Source organism: Pygocentrus nattereri, chromosome 7, assembly GCF_015220715.1.
Source record: "Pygocentrus nattereri isolate fPygNat1 chromosome 7, fPygNat1.pri, whole genome shotgun sequence".
In the NCBI taxonomy this organism is placed as follows: domain Eukaryota; kingdom Metazoa; phylum Chordata; class Actinopteri; order Characiformes; family Serrasalmidae; genus Pygocentrus; species Pygocentrus nattereri.
In genome coordinates this window covers 5,325,663-5,343,799 of record NC_051217.1, presented here as the reverse complement: position 1 = coordinate 5,343,799, position 18,137 = coordinate 5,325,663, and the positions used below count along the sequence as shown (strand labels likewise).

General features: G+C 41.1%; 1 protein-coding gene across 3 annotated transcripts; it reads right to left on the bottom strand.

The window, feature by feature from the left end:
- Positions 1–1,682: 1,682 nt before the first annotated feature.
- Positions 1,683–16,809, bottom strand: rfx4 (regulatory factor X, 4). Of its 3 annotated transcripts, none has more exons than XM_017694338.2 (18): positions 16,412–16,809; positions 14,147–14,233; positions 13,836–13,905; positions 12,352–12,475; positions 11,322–11,383; positions 10,746–10,959; positions 10,243–10,320; positions 9,926–10,089; positions 8,806–8,906; positions 8,672–8,730; positions 8,402–8,546; positions 7,383–7,477; positions 6,976–7,093; positions 5,910–6,029; positions 5,639–5,800; positions 4,917–5,043; positions 4,691–4,832; positions 1,683–2,921 (listed from the first exon to the last, which is right to left on the bottom strand). In XM_017694338.2, exons 1-18 carry the CDS (start codon positions 16,452–16,454, stop codon positions 2,649–2,651), a joined length of 2,184 nt encoding a protein of 727 aa, XP_017549827.1. In that variant the 5' UTR covers positions 16,455–16,809; the 3' UTR covers positions 1,683–2,648. The 3 variants fall into 3 exon arrangements, with proteins under 3 accessions (XP_017549827.1, XP_017549740.1, XP_017550004.1); XM_017694251.2 differs by having other exon boundaries at positions 4,917–5,082; positions 16,412–16,808; XM_017694515.2 differs by lacking the exon at positions 16,412–16,809 and adding an exon at positions 16,217–16,362 and having other exon boundaries at positions 4,917–5,082.
- Positions 16,810–18,137: the final 1,328 nt, after the last annotated feature.

Sequence of the window (18,137 nt, the reverse complement as noted above, 5' to 3'; positions counted from 1 at the left end):
GTTCATTAGTTAATACTAGGTTTAGGTCATGTGCCAGAACTGGGAAATCACCAAATTGTTACCAGTCCCTGCTTCAATAGATTCCTGTTAGCACTGCTAACCACTACTATGAATCAGTGAGTCTCCTGAGCAGGTCTTGTGTTGCTACTCCGAGCCAAATTTTCTTGCTCTACAGAAGAAGGCCTTGCTGTGAAAGCATGAAAAGTCCAAAGGTTAAAGGTTACGGGAGGTGCATTAACCTCTCATCAGCAGGGGGTGATGGCTATAGAAGACTAATTCTTTCCACAGTGTGGCCCTTTTGGTCCAGAGGATTTGAAAAGATGTTTTTTTTTTTCCTCAACATGGAATATGCAAGAGAGGTAGTAGCGAAAAATGACGCACCATGACAAATATGCAGTGCCATGGTTGGCTAAATTCACATCAGGCTCCAGACCAGATACTCATCCAGTCACATTTGCAGCGTCCTTATCTCTCAGGACATCACTGGCATTTGAGAAAATGTCCATGTACAATATGCATATTAACACAAGACCGGCTTAATGTCACTATTCATTTTAAACTCACACAGGTAGAGCAGAAAATGCAACCTTGGACACGCCAGGGGGTGCTTTTCATCACTTCTTAAAATTCAAGGTCATTTTTACCTTCAGTGATAAGGTGGAAAGGTCAGCTTCTTTTACCCATTGGTGAAGAATACCTACAGCATAACTAACGGTTGAAAAGGTTACACATTTTCTGTTGGTACCGATTAAACTGGTTCAATCAGCCAATCTTAAATTAAGTGATACTTTTTTAATACCACAACCGGGGAAATTCCACCTCCGCATTTAACCCATCCGTGAAGTGAAACACCACATAAACACTAGTGAATACACACACACTAGGGGGCATTGAGCACACTTGCCTGGAGCGGTGGGCAGCCCTATCCACAGCGCCCCAGGAGCAATTGGGGGTAAGGTGTCTTGCTCAAGGACACCTCAGTCATGGACTGTTGGTGCTGGGGGATCGAACCGGCAACCTTCTGGTCACAGGGCCAGTTCCCTAACCTCCAGCCCCACGACTTGCACAAATCTTGGTGAGTATTAGGGAAATTTCACCGACTGTGTAACGCAGTTGTTGAGAAGTATACAGTCATGCAGAACAGTTTGGTGTGAAATGGTACATTGTAGAGAAGCTTACCCACTCATTTCTTTACAGTGGTATTCATAGGAACCTGGGGTCACAATGTCTACTATGCAAATGTAGTGTATTATTTACTTAAAACCACTAGATAACCTACACATGTGACATGTAAATTCGATAATGTGGTTAATCTCTAAAAATCTTCTTTTGCATTATATACTCTTCTCCACTAACGTATATTGAAAAATATGTTTTACATCAAAACTACTGCAGAATAGTGCATCTGGCAGCATGTTCATTACCATTTTGCATGTAGTAGCTTTCTGTGATGAAGCTTTTAGAGACAAATGTTTTTGACATCTGGTTCCTATCACCACCACTGTGAAGAATTTTGATTTGAATGACTTTGCTTGCAGCTTAAGCCTTGAATTATGCAGACAATTGAAACACTGGCAGAATTGTCTTTTAAATCACAGTTGAATCACATCTGAAAGAACATAATACAAAAGCATAGCTAAAACCCATCATCATTTCATTGGGCAAATAATCAGATTCAATTCTGGATTTTAAAAAATCTTTATGTGGCAACAAATAATTCCACATATATTTCATATGGTAACAGCTGTCACCACAGACATTACTGAGTGCTTTAACTTGCAAGAGAAAGTGACTAAAGATAAATGTTACATTTTGATATTTCTTTCTTTTTTTATTCCTACCCATAGGGTAATAGGTCCACAGTACCTTCGAGTGCATTTAAAATCACACAACCCTAGGTTAACACATCTCCTCTCTATATATATTTATAAAAATGCAATTTACAGTACAAACAAATATAAACAAAGCAGAGGGGCACCATGTTACAAAGCTACAGGAAAATGTTTAGAGTTAAGCTCTCCCACACTTACAGTAAATGAGCCTATAACACAAAGAACAAAGCAAACTTGCTGACGCACTGCAGTCAACACACTTCAAGAAGCAAACTGTTAACTTGCCAGATCTCAGTTTCATGTACAGTCACTGATGGATGTTATTTAGATCAGCAGTCAACCTTCCTTTGACGCTCACATTCTGGCAATGGGCCAAGATGCCTTCTAAGGGGAGAGAGAGCTCAGTTCTTCCTGGTTCTTTTACAGAATAGTGAGGAAAAAAAACCTGTGGAGTCGTAAAAAGATTGCTTTGACGTCAAGCAGCAAGCCAGAGGTCAACAAAAACGTGATATACATACTTTCAAAATGAAACAGGGAAATTGGGAGGAAAGTAAAAGGCACAACTAGGTTACAGCTGCTGTCATTATCTCACATTCTGCTCGGAGAAGAAGAGTTTAATTGGCAGCTCTCATGGTAGACACTTTCTCATCCAACTCACACTGCTTTCTGAAACTACTTTCTGTCTTCCACTGACTCATCATTTGTGAGTGTGCTGTATTGAATGTTCCTGGCCTTGCTGGAGGTCTTCCTTTCTGCACAGATCTGCCGATGTACTCCCCCAGTTTACGGGGCTTTTCTTGTTGGACAAAGACGCAGCTATTTGGCCCACCCTGTGGTGGCCTCTCCATTAATGTAGGCCATGCCGGGAAAGTGTTGTGCATGTTCGTATTCTGAGTTTCTGCGCGGTGCCAAAGGGGAATACATGTCCCCTGTGGAAGCGTAGCGGGATGAGTGCATGGGTGTGCTATAGTAGCAGCTGTTAGCTGAAGGGACTTCCGGCCAGCGGGGCGTCATTGGGGTTGAGTGCAGCCGAGGAGTCCCACCCATAAGACATGGTTCCATGCGCGACATCTGGCTGTTGAGTGGGTACTGCAAAGCGAGAAATCTTAGTCAGGCAATATAAGTATTAAAACATGCTGCAGCAGTATAAACTAAAAGTTGGAAGCAATAAAATGTTATGTGGGTCATATGGTAATTTAATCAGTCATGGCTGTGAAATAGTAGCAGCCTAAGTCAGTTGGTCTGAAGAACAGGGAAATATAAGGCACTTGATTTTAACTACTTGGCTTGCATCACAGTTGGTAAAAAATAATTAACATGGTACATTTTTATGATTGCTTCCTGAATTATGGTAATGTGAAGTTTATCCAGTTGAGTTCTAAAAATACATATAAAAATACTAAACAGCACTTGGATCCCCTTTTTGTTGCCATGGCTAATTCTACTGATCATCAACAAAAGTCAAACATGTCAACATTTGACATCTGTAGATCCTAAAAAACGCTTACTATCCTCGAAGAGGAAACCAGCAATAAGTGTTTCATTTGTAACATCTCAGTCATTTCCTTCTGAGTGATCCTCTCACACAAAGCACACACATTGTGTCCATTTTAACCCAGGCAGGACAAGTGGAAGTAAAACTCTATCTGTCCCCTCTAAATAGAAGCGATACACAGTCAATACCATTATGAAGGACCGCAGCATGGAAAAAGAAAGTCAGCCGGGGTCAGAGACCAAGACGTGCGGCTTAGTGACCCCTTGTCCAGGCAGAGAAAAGCAGCCATTGAATAACAATATTTTAATAGCACGTTATGTGCCTGGGTTCCTGGTCTGTGGCTGAGCTGTCTGAAGCAGCCATTGAGTGTAGAACAGAGGAGTGCTGAGTGGGGGTGCTGTCTGGGCTCTGGCCAGGCCATCTTATAGAACTTGCATCCGCTGCGTTGAGTGGGATTCGGTATCGACCGCTTCAACAACACTGAGACCCAGCTGATCTCCCGTTACAAAAGCAGTCTAGGCCAGAGAGCTCTTGACAGGAAATTACCACCACGCCTGCTTTGGTTTACAATATATGACGCCACTAATCTAGCAGCCTCTTTCCTTTGCTTCAACAATTCAATTCAACCACTTCCATTCCATCTGTTATTCTTACTTCAAAGAATCCTGTCTACACCATTGATCTGTTTAGTCCAGATTCCGAGCCACTTCCTAGCCTAGTTATACTACATACTCTCTCGCTATATGTTCAGCCATTTGTTAGGTAAAGATCACAACATCATAATCAGAAAGCTGATCATTCATGCACTACCTTGATGTAGGTGATCTAATTAAGTGAGGTAGAGAATGTGCAGAATGACTGGTAGTACCACTCAATTAACCTTTACCTTTATTTGTTTGCTCAGAAACATTCTTGGAAAGAAGGAGCATACAGGAACTGAGCACTGACTTAAATGACAGGGAGTTCAACCACAGGCTAAGCTCATTGCTGCCAGAGAAAGAGAACTGCTCTCTAACTATGTACCCCTCAGCATTACACATAGTTCAGCATTTCACATGCTAATGACGCACAATGTGTCATTCACCATTCATATTCATATTAGCATTCCTGTCTGAGTTAAGGCCCTTGTAAAATGTTCTTGAAGAGGTAGGAGGTGAATACGCTTTCATTTCAATGAAAGGGAATAAACAATCTTTTGCATCTATTATGATGTACCGCAAGTCATTAAGGCTGTGCAAAGATGTATATTAGATCAGACAAAGCCTGGAATCAACAGATTTCACAATACTGTCAGATTATTAGTGAAAATTTTCACACTACTATATCTAAACTTATTAACAGTAAAATGTCGAGGAGTGCTGACCTGTGCGGGTGACCGATGGTAAGAGGAGTAGTGCAGCGGGGTGGAGAGACTTGGCTCGTGAGTCAGACTTGGGTACTGGGTCTGAATAGCATGATGGTGCTGGTTTGGGTAGCTGCTATAGTTGTAGCTGTTGTAGTTGTAGCTGAGGAAAGGGTAGCACACAGATTCAGACAAGAGAAAATAATAAATGTCAGCATCTTCTGCCAGATCTCCAGTAGGGGCTTACCCATGCTCATCTCTGTGTGGGTAGACTGGCATCCGGGTACCAGATGAGTTAGGGGGTACTGGAGGGCCGCTACGCATGCAGGACAGCTGGGCTCCTCCCTCAGTGGGGCTACCCCCTGACGTAGTCACTGTGTATGTAAGGGACCATGTATATGACTGAACAGCTCCTGGCACAACACAGACACATACAGAACAGGCATTTTTTTGTGGTGGACATCATATCAGCTTCCTCTAAGATAAATAAATTTTGTACGTAGTTAAGATAGAAGAAACATTCAAATGTCACCACACAAACAATGATCCCCTTAAACAGGAAGGATGTTATGAAGCTGCTATTCCCATTCCTTAATTTGAAGACTTTATTATTCTGTAATGTTTTAAATATATATTTTACTTTTTAAATTCTATTGGTACTATATTACTAATATGCACAGTAAGTTTTGCAATTATAAAACTGAGGAACTGAAGTGTGATCCCACATACAGGCCCTTGCAAATTAACCCCTTGAACCATAAGCTAATTATTCAACTATTAATCTTAGGACTCATTATTCAGTAACTGCTATTACTTACTCTGCAACTGTTCATGTTAATATGAAAGATGAAATTTTATGACGATGTACAATTAAAGTAAAGTATAGTCCAACATACAGGCCTTTGGGGTTTAGGGAATTAAGAGGTTATGATTCCATATTAATTAGTATCTTTTAAAATCTCCCCTTACCTGAGGTAACAGACACACCAGTGTACTCAGGAGACTGGGCTGAACTGAGTGATCTGATGGCTGGTACTCCCACTGAGTGCACAGACTTTGCAGGAGAGTAGGGACCAGGCGATGTAGAGGTGGGGGTGTTATCTGTCAGCACCATATCCTCAATGTTGTCTGCTGTAGGGGAGTAATTCTGCACGTCAGCATGCACTGTAGTTTGCCTTAAATCACAGCTCTAATTTGGTCCTTTACAAAATGCTAACTGATAACTCTCCCATTGACTCACCTGTAGTGCCCTCCCCTTTCATGGCCCTCATCAGATCATTGGCTCTCTCCTGGCAGTGAAGGGACTCCAACAGGTACAACACATAGTCATCAAACATCAGGTGGATCAGGTGGAAAGAACCTGCAAACACATAAAAAGGAACACATTTGTTGCACGTTATGTAGCTGCTTAAAACAGCTCATGTACTAAACTTCACGGGAAGCAGATCTGCACAGAAAGAAAGCTCTATGCTTTTAATTGCAAACTACTTATTGTTGAGGCAAATTTATGTTTGCACTGCTTTAGACATAAGCCACAAACTCCTTAAGGTTATGGGGCTCAAATATGTCCATGCCCTTGCTCTGAATGAGGGGGGAGGGGGGGGGTCTGGAAAGAGCATGGCACAATCCTCATTTTGTACAGCTAACTCCAGCCATTCTGTGCATTACAAACCCTGTGGCTATTGAGAGAACAGACTGCAATACTGCCCACTCATAAAATGGGAAGCAGGAGGAAACACTTGTGGGGGGGCTTGCCTTTGTTAATTAGCTGTTTTTGTACAGAGAGCTGCATTATCAAAACACTGCAACCAGCTGTGTCTTTGATATTCACAGACAGAGCTGAAGAGGAGGGGGTCTTCACCTCTTTTTATGGCCCTCTCTCAGCTACTCTGCCATAGACAGCGAGCCACTGTTACCCAAGACCTTGCAAAGCAGCCATCTTGGTGGAAAGCTCAGAATGTGGATTGGGTGTCTTGGTCAGGAGTACAGGTTTTGGCTATTTAACATATGATCAAAGGGAATGCACCATCTACAATTCCAAACCATCCATCAAAGAGTATAGTTTAAAGTATTTAAAATCTTTTCAAAGCATTTCCCTATATATGTGAAGCTATGATGATGTTGACAGAATCTCTTGGTGAATTTTTCTCAGGCCCAGACACACGAAAGCACTTGAGACTGTACACTTAAATTCAATCACCTCTTCGAACACCATAGTACAATGCATTCAGTGGTATGTCTATTACATGGACGATGCTGTTGTATTAGACAATGACTATAGGGCATTTTGGTCTTAAAAGACTTACCGAAGCTGGGGGCGCTGTGCAGTGTCATGTCCCGAATCACTCTGGTCCCAAAACATGACCACATAAGGAGGAACTGCTGGGCAACCTTCTTAAGGCACCCGGGTCTCTTCCCTGCCACCTAAAGGGATCATTACCATGAGAAAAGTGTGAAGGAGGGGCACGAAGGCCTTAACCTTTGGATCCAACCCCCAGGAACGAAAAACATGTCAACTATTTGATTTGTCCTCAGGGACACACCCTCCTATTGAACTATTGTCTGCTGAGCAGTGGACGTTCCCATGGTGACCAAATTTTCACAAGCCTATATGTGCACTATAATAGCTGCTGATTTCTGAAACTACAGTGCAATTGTAGGCAAACAGGTAACAGTTGTGTAAAACACTGAAATGAATAAATGTTGAACTGACCCTTACAACGCATCTGTCCACCATAGAGTCCAGCCATTCAATATATGCTTCAATGGGGGATTGATCTTCTAGCAGCTGGTCAAACTCCTGATATACTGAGTGAGGAAAGCAAGACACAAAAACAAAACCAAATGAAACACAGTGAGAAAACTGTAGTCTCTAAGTGCTTGTACTCTTCTGATGGTAGTTCACTATAAATAATCTATGTATAGCAAGAAGTGACATGCAACTTGCAACTCAGTCCTAACCCAAATTGAAACTGAAGACATCAGTATTGTTCCTACTTCATATTATTAGCTGAACCAATTTTAGCTCTAGCATTAAGAAATGTTAACTTTCTGTCAAAGGTAGATATTTATCCTGTTCCCCAAAACAATTAAATAAATTCTGAGATAGGAACTGGAAACTGTTCATGCGAGGGCATGACCCAATCTCTGAACTCTGACCTTATCGGTCATTTGAGCGGTTGCCACTGAAATGCGTTTGAAATGTTCCCCTGGATGTCAAAGTGTGGGGGTGAACTTGGTTAACCTCTAAGTGGCTATAATTAAAGCCTGTCTTTCTGACCGTGGGAATGATTCAGTGATGGGCATCGGTGACATCTGACTAATGTCAAAGATCAATATTTAGGTCTTCCCATAGGATCAAATACTATCTTAGTCTAATAACTTTCACTACAATAACGAAAATGCTGAAATGCGTTTACATGTCAACACATTTGTCTAGTCAAATCTGTTAAAGTATTTTTCTACATACAAGGTCTACACATGCACCATTCACAGACTTCAGTCACTACCATATGAGTGTCAGTGCACCATTTAAAGAGCATTACCCTTTAAAAGAATTAGGCATTAGAGGTAAGATGTGTCAGTAAAAAGAACAAAATGTTCAGATGAAGTCTACACTTACATTATGGTAAGTATAGACTTCATCAAATCTACTTCAGTTAAAGCTTACTGTCGCTGTCATCACCATGAAAATGCATTAAAAAAGAAATCTATGTTTCGTTTCATTCTTACACTGGATGATGAGTCTACGCTGCTCCTCCCGTGAATCCTCCATCGTGTAAAGTGTCTGCTTAGTGATGCTATTCAGGTCTACGTTCCTCCAGTCCTCCAGCATCTGAAAGGTGATGTCTGCACTGTGTATCACTGTCCGTGATGCCTTAAGAAAGACAAAATGTGGAAAATTACGCTGCTTATTCTGAGTCAGAAACAATGAAAATGGTGAATAGAACTATATTATGTGGGAAACAGATTTGAATGTGTATAAGTACATTTTTGTCTCACCTGACAAAGATGATTTAAGGACGTCTGCCGTTTGAGTATCTGGGAAAATCTTCTTGACACTGACAAAATAAAAGTTGAACAATAAGTCTTGAGCAAACCAAACTCAACATAAATCCAGCTAGGACGAGACTTACACTCAAACTTGATGTTTCGCAGATTCTCAGGCAGATCGTGCAGAGCCAACTTCAGCCACTCATCTAGCTGCTTAGCAAATTTCCTAATGACCTGGGTCAGGCTACATGAACCAAAAGCACAGTGAGATCATTTTAAAAATTACTTATTGTGATATTTTTTTCTTCAGAGGACATTATGATATACCTAAATGTGTTGACATATTATCAAATTGAAAACACTATAGGCAATATTTGTTTATTTTACCCTAGTTTGCTAGCGTGCATCAATGATGGAAAAAGGACAGTTGGGAAATAATTAATCTCATATTACAAGTCTGTAGTCAGGACTAACTGTAGTGGTATCCTGCTTTTAACTCATGTTGAGTGTCTCCTCTTCAAAAAGAAGGAAATTGTGAATACATTTAAATGTTGGAATCAAAGTTGCAACAAAAATGAAACCTTCGCTGTTGTTGTGCCACACACATTAATCCTTTGCTGTCCTTGTTTCTGTCGTTGGTAGCAAGCAGAGAAGGGCAGAATAAAGAAATATCTCTATAAAAAATATGAGCTGTGTGGTAAGCTAATGTAATACCCCTCAAATCAATTAGCTGTAGATGAGCAGCTTATCACATGCAACTTATGCAGCTTTTCAACACAATTCCCTACAGGAAACAAACTTAAGTATGACATTTTTCTGCTCATGTTAGTGCACAATATCTATTTATTTATTTATTAAGTTTAATATATTGGTAAAAAACATTAAATATAAAATGGCATAACCTTTGCACAGTGTACATGTAACATTAAATTCAAGAAATAATAGTAAATTTGCCCTAAACTGTGCAGAAGTGTGTTATCTGTAGAGGAAGTGTACTTATTTTCAATTAGAACCTCAACAAATTATGTAACTTGACCAGGGACACCCAAACCTTTGCATGCCGCTGTATGTTCTTTATGACTGATAGCTAACCAGAATCACTATTACTTATTTAAAAGGCAAGTCCATGGCCTCCAAGTCAACTTCCAATAGATTTCCCATAGAAAGGATGCACAACACACAAGCATAGGACTTCTGAAGTTGCTTTCATATTCTTGCTTTCTGGCATCTACTAGAACAGAGGAACAATCAACAGGTGCTCACCTGTCAGGGAGGGCCTGCAGAACGGTGGGCATGAGGACTCCTGAGATGGCTTTGTAGAGTATGGAGTCGCACACCCCTACAATATTTACTACAGTGGGGGAACTCAAGACAGGCAGCATGTGCGGGGGCATGCCCTGCCAAAAGTGCAACAAGAAGCTCTGGACCTACACATACAAACACATAAATGAACACACAGTGGGAGGTGGATTATTAATACATACATTTACGTTGGTTCTGGTTTATGAAGTCGAACATATTCAGTCCTGTAGCCAGTTCAAAGAAACTAAAGACTGTAACAAAATCTGAAAGAAACAAACCTCATCAAAGTTGGCTCGTATGACAGTGTCCAGTATCCTCTGACAGTGAGTTCTGTACATCATTATAAATGTAGAAACCTAGAGAAGAAGGCACGACTGAAATGAGACTTACTGACATAGTAAATGAAATACATTTTATAAAAGTTGAGCCTTGACACCAAAAATGAAACACAAAATACACCGCACATATGATTCAGTCAACTGTAATGTATAAAAAGTGGCTTTTGGAAACCAGCAGCCTTTAAAATTACAGCTGCCTTTTAAAGAGGGACAGCTACTGCCTGTACTTTGTTGCATGCGAGATCTTATTATCTACCCAAAAGATTAAGAGTTCGCTAGGACCCAGAATATAAATCCTCTGGGTCCTTGTTTAAATCCAGGCTAGGGAAGGTGCAGGGGGCAGATGAAAAGGGGAGCTAGAAGGGTGGCTGGCTGAGAGAAGAGGGGGTGGATGGCTGGCTGAAGTAGAGTGCAGTCACTGAAAGTTTTAGGGCTCTGTTTACCTTCTCTTCTGGCAGACTGGCAGGCAGATTTAGGTCTTTGACATTTGGAAAGTCTGGCAGCAGAGTGCCCAGTTTGGAGCGGGGTGAATACGCCACTGTCTGTTTGGTGACCACTTTCTTGCCCGTCTCATTCACCCAGGCTGTGCCTTTCTTAGAGTACATCACATCATAGTACTGAGAGGTCTCCTTCACCGCTATGCCATAGTAATGATACCTAATGGAAACATAGTTGGGAGATTAAGAAGACAGATTTTACAACAAAAATTGGTCAAATTCAGAGACACTAATGTTGGGACATGTTGGGACATGTTGGGACATGTTAAAGAGCCAAAATGACTAATTTTGCAGAAAAAAGTTAACCTAAAAACAACTTAAACTGGGGAATCCTTTGAGGTCGACACAGTGTTATTCAATTAAATAGGCCTGGAATAAGTGATAATTGGCAGTGAAAGTATAGTGGTAATCTCTCACTGCTCAAAAGGAATCAAAATTATCACAAAGCACAGGAGAAAATATTCAGTAGTTGGTCATATGTATCCCAAAGTCACTGCAATATCAGGAAAGATTTCCACTTACTTTGATTGGCCCCTTGTCCCCAGTCTTCGCGTGGTTAATTGAGGAAACTGTTGTCTTATTATCTGTGCAGGACAAGAGACAATAAATAATTTATTGTAGATCATACACTGATTTCTCATCTAATTCAGCATCTGCCTGAATCATGGCTGTCCATGAAAACAAGTTAGTGTTTAAGTAAGTCTAGTGGACATGTTCTACACAAAAGGATGAAAAGCTTCAATGTCTTGTCATCTGTAAAAGCCCATGGCCCTGTATTTGACCACTGAAGTTCATGCCAGTTGTCACATTCTCAAAATTCATATCCAACAGTTTTTTTTCCCCATCTTTTTCATTTTCCTGTGTCTCTCTCTCTGAACGTCTGTCTCGCTCTCCCTGTTCTGTTTTTGTCCATGAGATTGGCTCCTTGGTCCAGCTCCCGGTGCAGAAACTTTAGCAAACAGTGGAGCTCTCCATTGTGTGGAAAGAAAAAAGAGGCCAAGCTGTGAAGTTTCTGTCAGGCTGGGCTTGATAAATGAGCAGACAGGGAGGCAGCCCCAGCTCTCTCTCTCTTTTTTGTCCCAAATCAATGAAGCCTTCCTAAAGGACACCCCACGCTGCTCCAGCCACTGATCTAACATTCCGCAACATCTCACCCTTCCAAATTTCCTTTAATTACACATTAATCCAGGCCCCCTCTCTTTTTCAATATCCTCGGACAGGAGCTGGGGAGGGGGGCAGGGATGTCAGGTGGTGGCAATGTGAGGAGGTGGTTGGAGGGGTTGTGGGAACAAGAAGAAGCATGTCTATGGATTTAGATTATCTGTCCAGAAGTTTGTGAAAAAGACTACTGGCGTCCTACCATGTCCAGTTTCACCAATTATTCTCTTTAATTTGTACACACCACATTTGTATTTATGATATTGTAGTATTAGTTACTTCTAAAAGGAGAACTCAGGGAAAAGTATTTGTAGTTTTGTTTGTATTGAAAGTAATTCCATGGAAGAAATCAGCTACAAAGCTCAGAATAGGTGAAAAGAATATGAGAGCTCACCTTCCCGAAGCTGGCGGCATTGACAGGCTGGCTGTCATGCTTCTCACAGAAGTCTAGGTAGTGCATGTAAAGAGCACTGCGAGGCACACAAACACCTTCAGCGATCTCATAGTTCTCCTCCAGCCTGATAAAATCAAGAAAAAAATTCTTATCAACACCAATTTAACTTAACTGCACATGTAAAACATTTCAAACCAACTTTTCAAAATAATCCAAAAGTAGTGCAAATAAGATCTAAAAGATGTAAATTCTGTTTTAAAAAGTTTATACGTACATACTATTTGCTCCCTTTCTCATAATTTTTGCACAAGTATTAATTGTTATTTAACATATTTTTTACATTTTGACTTAATTGACAAGTTGCACATTACTTATGTCTGTTGTTTAATCATTTTATTTGCACTGCTCTGGAAATACATCTCTCTCACTTAAAACTAGCACTTAAAGATCGTCACTACATTTGACTTTTGAGAAAGCCAGGATTAAAAAAAACAAAAAACAAAAAACGTTATTTTACAGGACCCATTCTTGTTTTATTAGAAGGGCAAACATGATGGTAACATTGTATAACATAATATGACCAGACTCAAAGGATATAGAAACATGTTTTTCATAAATAAGAACATAAAATCTAATTCATGAGTGATCCTGGCTGAAAATAACCCAGAAACCAATGTCTCCTTGGTTTCATGTAGACAGCTGAATCCGTATTTTTTGCACGTATTTTTATAACGTATCTGATATTGTCTTTGCGATCTAAATACCAACAACCTAATCAATTCATATTTACATGTACAATGTTATAACGTAATAACATAGGTTAGTCAATTGTACCCAAAGGCAGATTCACTTCTTGGCCTCACACTGTAACAGTAAAATCTTTTGTAATAGCCAAAAAAAGTTTCCTGGAATTTGTAGCTTTATTCTTTTATTAAATAACATGATATGTGGATTGTGAGCTTCATATATACACCGTGAGTCTTCACAAATAAACTAAGAATATTTAACTGTTTACAGACAACAGGGTAAAGAAACCTACAGAGGTAAGGGTACAGAATAGCAGCGGTATCTCTGTATCTTTTACAGTAAATAATACAACACGTTGTAGTTTTGAAATCCCTAAATGTACTTTTAAAAGCCATCATCTGGTTTCTTGCTAGAACTCTCCTGATTTGTGGGTGAAATGATCAAGACTGTAGCGACCACATCTTTTGAATCCCAACTTCAGAATCTCTAACTAAACTCTGGATCGAACTGTATACATTCACTTCTGTGTATGAAGCTCTGTTTACACATTACATTAAAATAAAATTTTAAAATGTCATAAATGACTGATCATTAATCAACCAGTCAACCACAGGGTGGGCTATTTTGCAGCTATGATTAAAATGACACCAATCAAGTTCTAAATTTCCAGCCCAGGTGTGACCTCATGGATCAGAAATGAAGAGTCACTGACTCAGAATAAGTAAGTGGAGACTCACCATTGTAAAGTTGCAGGTGTTGAATGACGTTTAGAGGCTCTGTTGTTTTCTTTCTCTTCATCTTTGAAAGCTTATAAAAAGAAAGCAATGTGATTAAAATACGAAATTATCTTAAATGGCACTATATATATATATATATATATATATATATATATATATATATATATTTTTTTTTTTTTTTTTTTTTTTTTAATCCACCATCTCGTTTGTTTTTAGCAAAAAGTTTGCTGAAATTAAAGTTTCAGTGATGAGGCTGTAAACTGAATGTATTTGGACTCGCTGGGTGAAGCACAGCGAGGATGTGGGCTTACTCTCGTCGTTGGACATGCTCCCTAGAGACGTGTGGCTGGAGTAGCGCTTGCTGTCGCTTTCGTTGAGACATCTTTCGATCCAGCTCTCTGGAAAAAAAAGGCAAATTGTCCAGTTTCTTTCTGCTCTGTTCACAGCCAGCTTTGTTCAGAGGCTCACGTTATGAAAAGGTAGGTTTAACGGTAGACTAGTCTATTTTCTCTCTCGCTATAAATCAAAGCAACAGGTGTAACGGTGGATGTAGCAGCTACGTCTAAAAATGGATTTAAAGCTAGTTAGGTTAGTTACCTAACAAGCTAACGTTCTTTCCAGCAGCAACGTAACGTGAAATGTTGTTCAAACGTAACGTAACAGTTTAGAAGAAGTTCTTAAAAGGCAGCTTGGCTATCTTACAGCATTTATCATTTAGCCTAGCTGGCTCTTGTGTTATCATAGCAGGTTTAATGCGAAAATGTGGATTTTGACTGATGAGCGTTTAGGGCTAACGGTTCTCGCATTCTCACACGCCAGGGCCGAGGCTCTACATGAATTACAGGCGTGAAAGTTTGGCTTTAGCGCGGTTTTATTCTGAGGTGATTTCACCAGAATGACAGGAGACCGACCCCAGTTTCTGCTCCTGTATTTCCCGTCTCGACAGTCCTCCAGGCTGTAGTAATAAGGCGTTAATAAACGCCTCGGCCGGTCGTTGTGTAGAGTTAGCTAGCTAGAGCACTTTCCCGCACGGGCCGTGACTGCGGTCACCATAGCAGCGGTTGCCAAGGCCGCGTGTTGGCAAGGAAACTAGTCCATCAGAAGGGGTTAAAGTTGTGTGTGGGGTGGAAACTAAAAAGACGTTGAACCTTCACTGGATAAAAACATTATTTAACATCTATTCAGAATGGCTGAGCGGATTTAGAGTGAGAAGTAGGCTGGGAGAGGTCAAGGGTATTGAGCAGCGACCGATTTACGGCCAACAAAATAATTAAAACAGTCTGTGGTGACCTTCAGCCCATCGGTGCCCCACAACTATTAACTTAGTTCGGGAAGGAAGAGCGTCGAGTCCGCCAGCGGAGGGAACGTTCACGCTGGGTAATATAAAATGTTGAAGGCAGTCTTGTTTGAATAAGTTCATGCGCATTTTTTATTTATTTTTATTTTTTGCCTGCTCTCACTCCTCAGCGGGCACACACAGCCGTTCATGTGTCTGAATCGGGCCTGAACCTAAATAAGTAAAATCGATTTCTTAGATTTTTAAAAATGTTATTTCATTACTAAATTATTTTTTTCCCAAGAGAAAAATAATTTCTCTAACGGAGTATTAGTGCTGTGCTGTTATATTTTGTTATATATGCCGCAGACGGCGACGGGGATTGAATCATTTGTTACACGCGCAGTTTAAGCAGTTCTAAATAATGGGATTAAACCCAGTTTAAAGGCGAGACGGATCACGGATCATTTATAGTGTCGAACTGAAGTCCACAAAATGGAAAATGAACGTTGACGTTTAATGTTTAGCGGCGTTTAAAATGAGTTTCATTGAATTATTAGCGGTGTATTATTAATATGCCAAATAACGAATGAGAATACAAAAGTCTCGAGTGACGAACTTTTTCAACGTAAGCCTAACGTTAACCTAACGTTATCCTAACGTTAACCATCGCTAAGAAACCGGTAAAAGTGGAGCTATAATTTTGGATTAGATTTTTTCCTTCGATGTCAAGGCGGTATTACAGCTGCTGGTAGTTTAAACTAGTTTGTTCTTCAGCACACCTGTTTCTGAAAGCTTGATTTTAGTTTTATTCAGAGGCTGTTTTAAGCTGCTGATTGGTCCCACTGAGATGTCGTCCATAGCAGGTGCAGCCCGTATTCGGCCTGAAGCAACAACACAACTTTTCCCCGACTTTTACTATATGATGCCAAAACGCATGAGAATCTGCCAACCTAAGCACATTGAGATTAAACGCGCCCAGAGGCCACATGTACTCCACCTAAAACAATTTGCACTTAAAAGCTGTTCACTATAACGTAAAATTCAGTATAATAATGTCCATCAAAAAATGCACATCCTTTGAAGAAAGAAAAAAAAAACATACCAGCTTATCTTTTAGCTCTAGAAAGTTGAGAGCACAAAGCTGTCCTGATGGGGAAAAAAAGACTTAAAAGTTATAGGAACTTTCTTTTGAGTGATGTTGAGGTCCCACATTCCCAGGGCCCAGCAGCTTGCATTCCAGTGCAGCCCCCTGTTCCAAAAGCACCCCAAAGCCATGGGCCTTTCAGCGAGAACCAACCTGTGGAATCCATATCAGGCTCTTCCAGCAGCCCACAATGCATCCTCTTCCCATCCACGTTCTGCTGCCTCCTCAGAGAAAATTGCTTCGTGTAGGATTCTCCCTCCTCAGCTCCATCCGTCTCTCCAAGAGCACTGCCCGCCACAGAGATGCATACGATGTGCCGGGCTGCAGAGAGAGAGAAAGAGAAAGAGACAGAGAGAGAGAGAGAGAGAAAGTGAGAGAGAGAGGGTGGTGGTGGTGATGGTGGTGGTGGTGAAGAGGTGGTGGGGGTGAGGGTCGGAGTGGTGGGGGCGTCAGAGACTCCAGAAATCCAGAGGGGGGAAAAGCCAGAGCCGTCAAAATGTTTGCTGATGTTTCATGGGAAAGGGGCTGATTTTATAGGAGCCCTGATGGGGGACATGTCATTGATAGGCTCGGCAGGCTGATGAATGGCTTCGAGTCAGATGGGGATGTGGCAAGGCTCACTGGAAGTCTTTTGTGGGGCTGTTTTGAATAAGAAAAGCTCCCTCCCCAGAAAAAAAAAGAGGCTTAGATCTACGCAATCCCGGCACTGTGGCCTCCCCGTCTCCCATTATAGCATTTAATACGTTTTCATACCCCCTCCCTACACACACACACACACATACACACTGCCCCCACTGCCTCCATTTTAAAGTTCTCGATCCAAGGGCCACTTTTTGGCCCATTACGGAACTTTTTTGATGTCTGCGTCTTCCCCTGGGAACCTGGATGAAGTTACATTTTATTTCTGTACGAGCAAAACTGAGCTCAAAAGTCTGTTCAAGCTTTTGCTTTTCCCTCTGTTTCTCTGATATTAAAACACTTTTGTTTTGTCAAAAAAAAAAAAAAAAAACAGTAAAATTCATAGAATGGTGCCAAATCTTGAAGCGGAAAAAAAGAAAGTTTGAGAATTTGGTGGACTCTGCATTGGTGTGACAACCAACCCCCCCCCAACTCACTCTCTCTCCTTGAAGCAACCTTATTTCAGTGTGCTGGGAGGAGAGCGTTGTCCACAAAAGGGGGAAGTAAAAGTGTAGAGCCTGAGGCAGGGAGGGCTCTGATGGAGTGCCTGCGAACTGCAGAGGGGAAAGCTGTGATTAGAATATGAATGGAACCACGGGGGGGTGGGGTTGGGGGGGGAGAGAGTAGGAGAGTGAGCAAGAGAAAGGGGGATTATGGCTGAACTGCTCCCCACACGGTGGACAGCAGAGGAAGACTTTCCTCCACTCAGAGACTGCACAGAAGTGGAGAACAGTGTGATTGCCTCTTAACTGTGTGGCTACTTGTCCTGTCTATAAAGCAAGAAAATATGCAGGGCAGGTGCAGGACTCCTGGCTAGTGGAGGTCACACAGAGTCTGAGGAAAAGTGGCACTGTGTTGTAGTTCTGAATGTACATCTAAAAGTTTATAACTTTTCTTTGGAGAAAGCAGCTACACAACACAAATATGAGATCACAACTGATTTTCTGATAAACATCATTAGCATTAAACTTATCACTTGGAAAGCACTTCCAAAATCCAGATCAAGGCTCGACACCTTGAAATCTGAACCCCAGCTGTCCGCGTCTGCGAACTCACTGAACATTCTGAGGAACCTCATCAGAAGAGCAGCAGTCATAACAGGCTAAAGACAGGCTCATTAATTCTACTTTTAAACATGGACAGAGGCCGAGAGCCTAAGACAGAAGGGGTCCTCTTCCCCTCCTCAGCGGACATCCTTTTT

Coding starts and splice junctions, on each gene's coding strand:
- rfx4 (XM_017694251.2), bottom strand. CDS start 16,454: ATGCATTGTGGGCTGCTGGAAGAGCCTGATATGGATTCCACAG. Junction 12,476..13,835: donor ACACCTGCAACTTTACAATG/GTGAGTCTCCAC, acceptor TGATTTTATCAG/GCTGGAGGAGAACTATGAGA. Junction 8,547..8,671: donor CCTTAAATCATCTTTGTCAG/GTGAGACAAAAA, acceptor GTCTTTCTTAAG/GCATCACGGACAGTGATACA.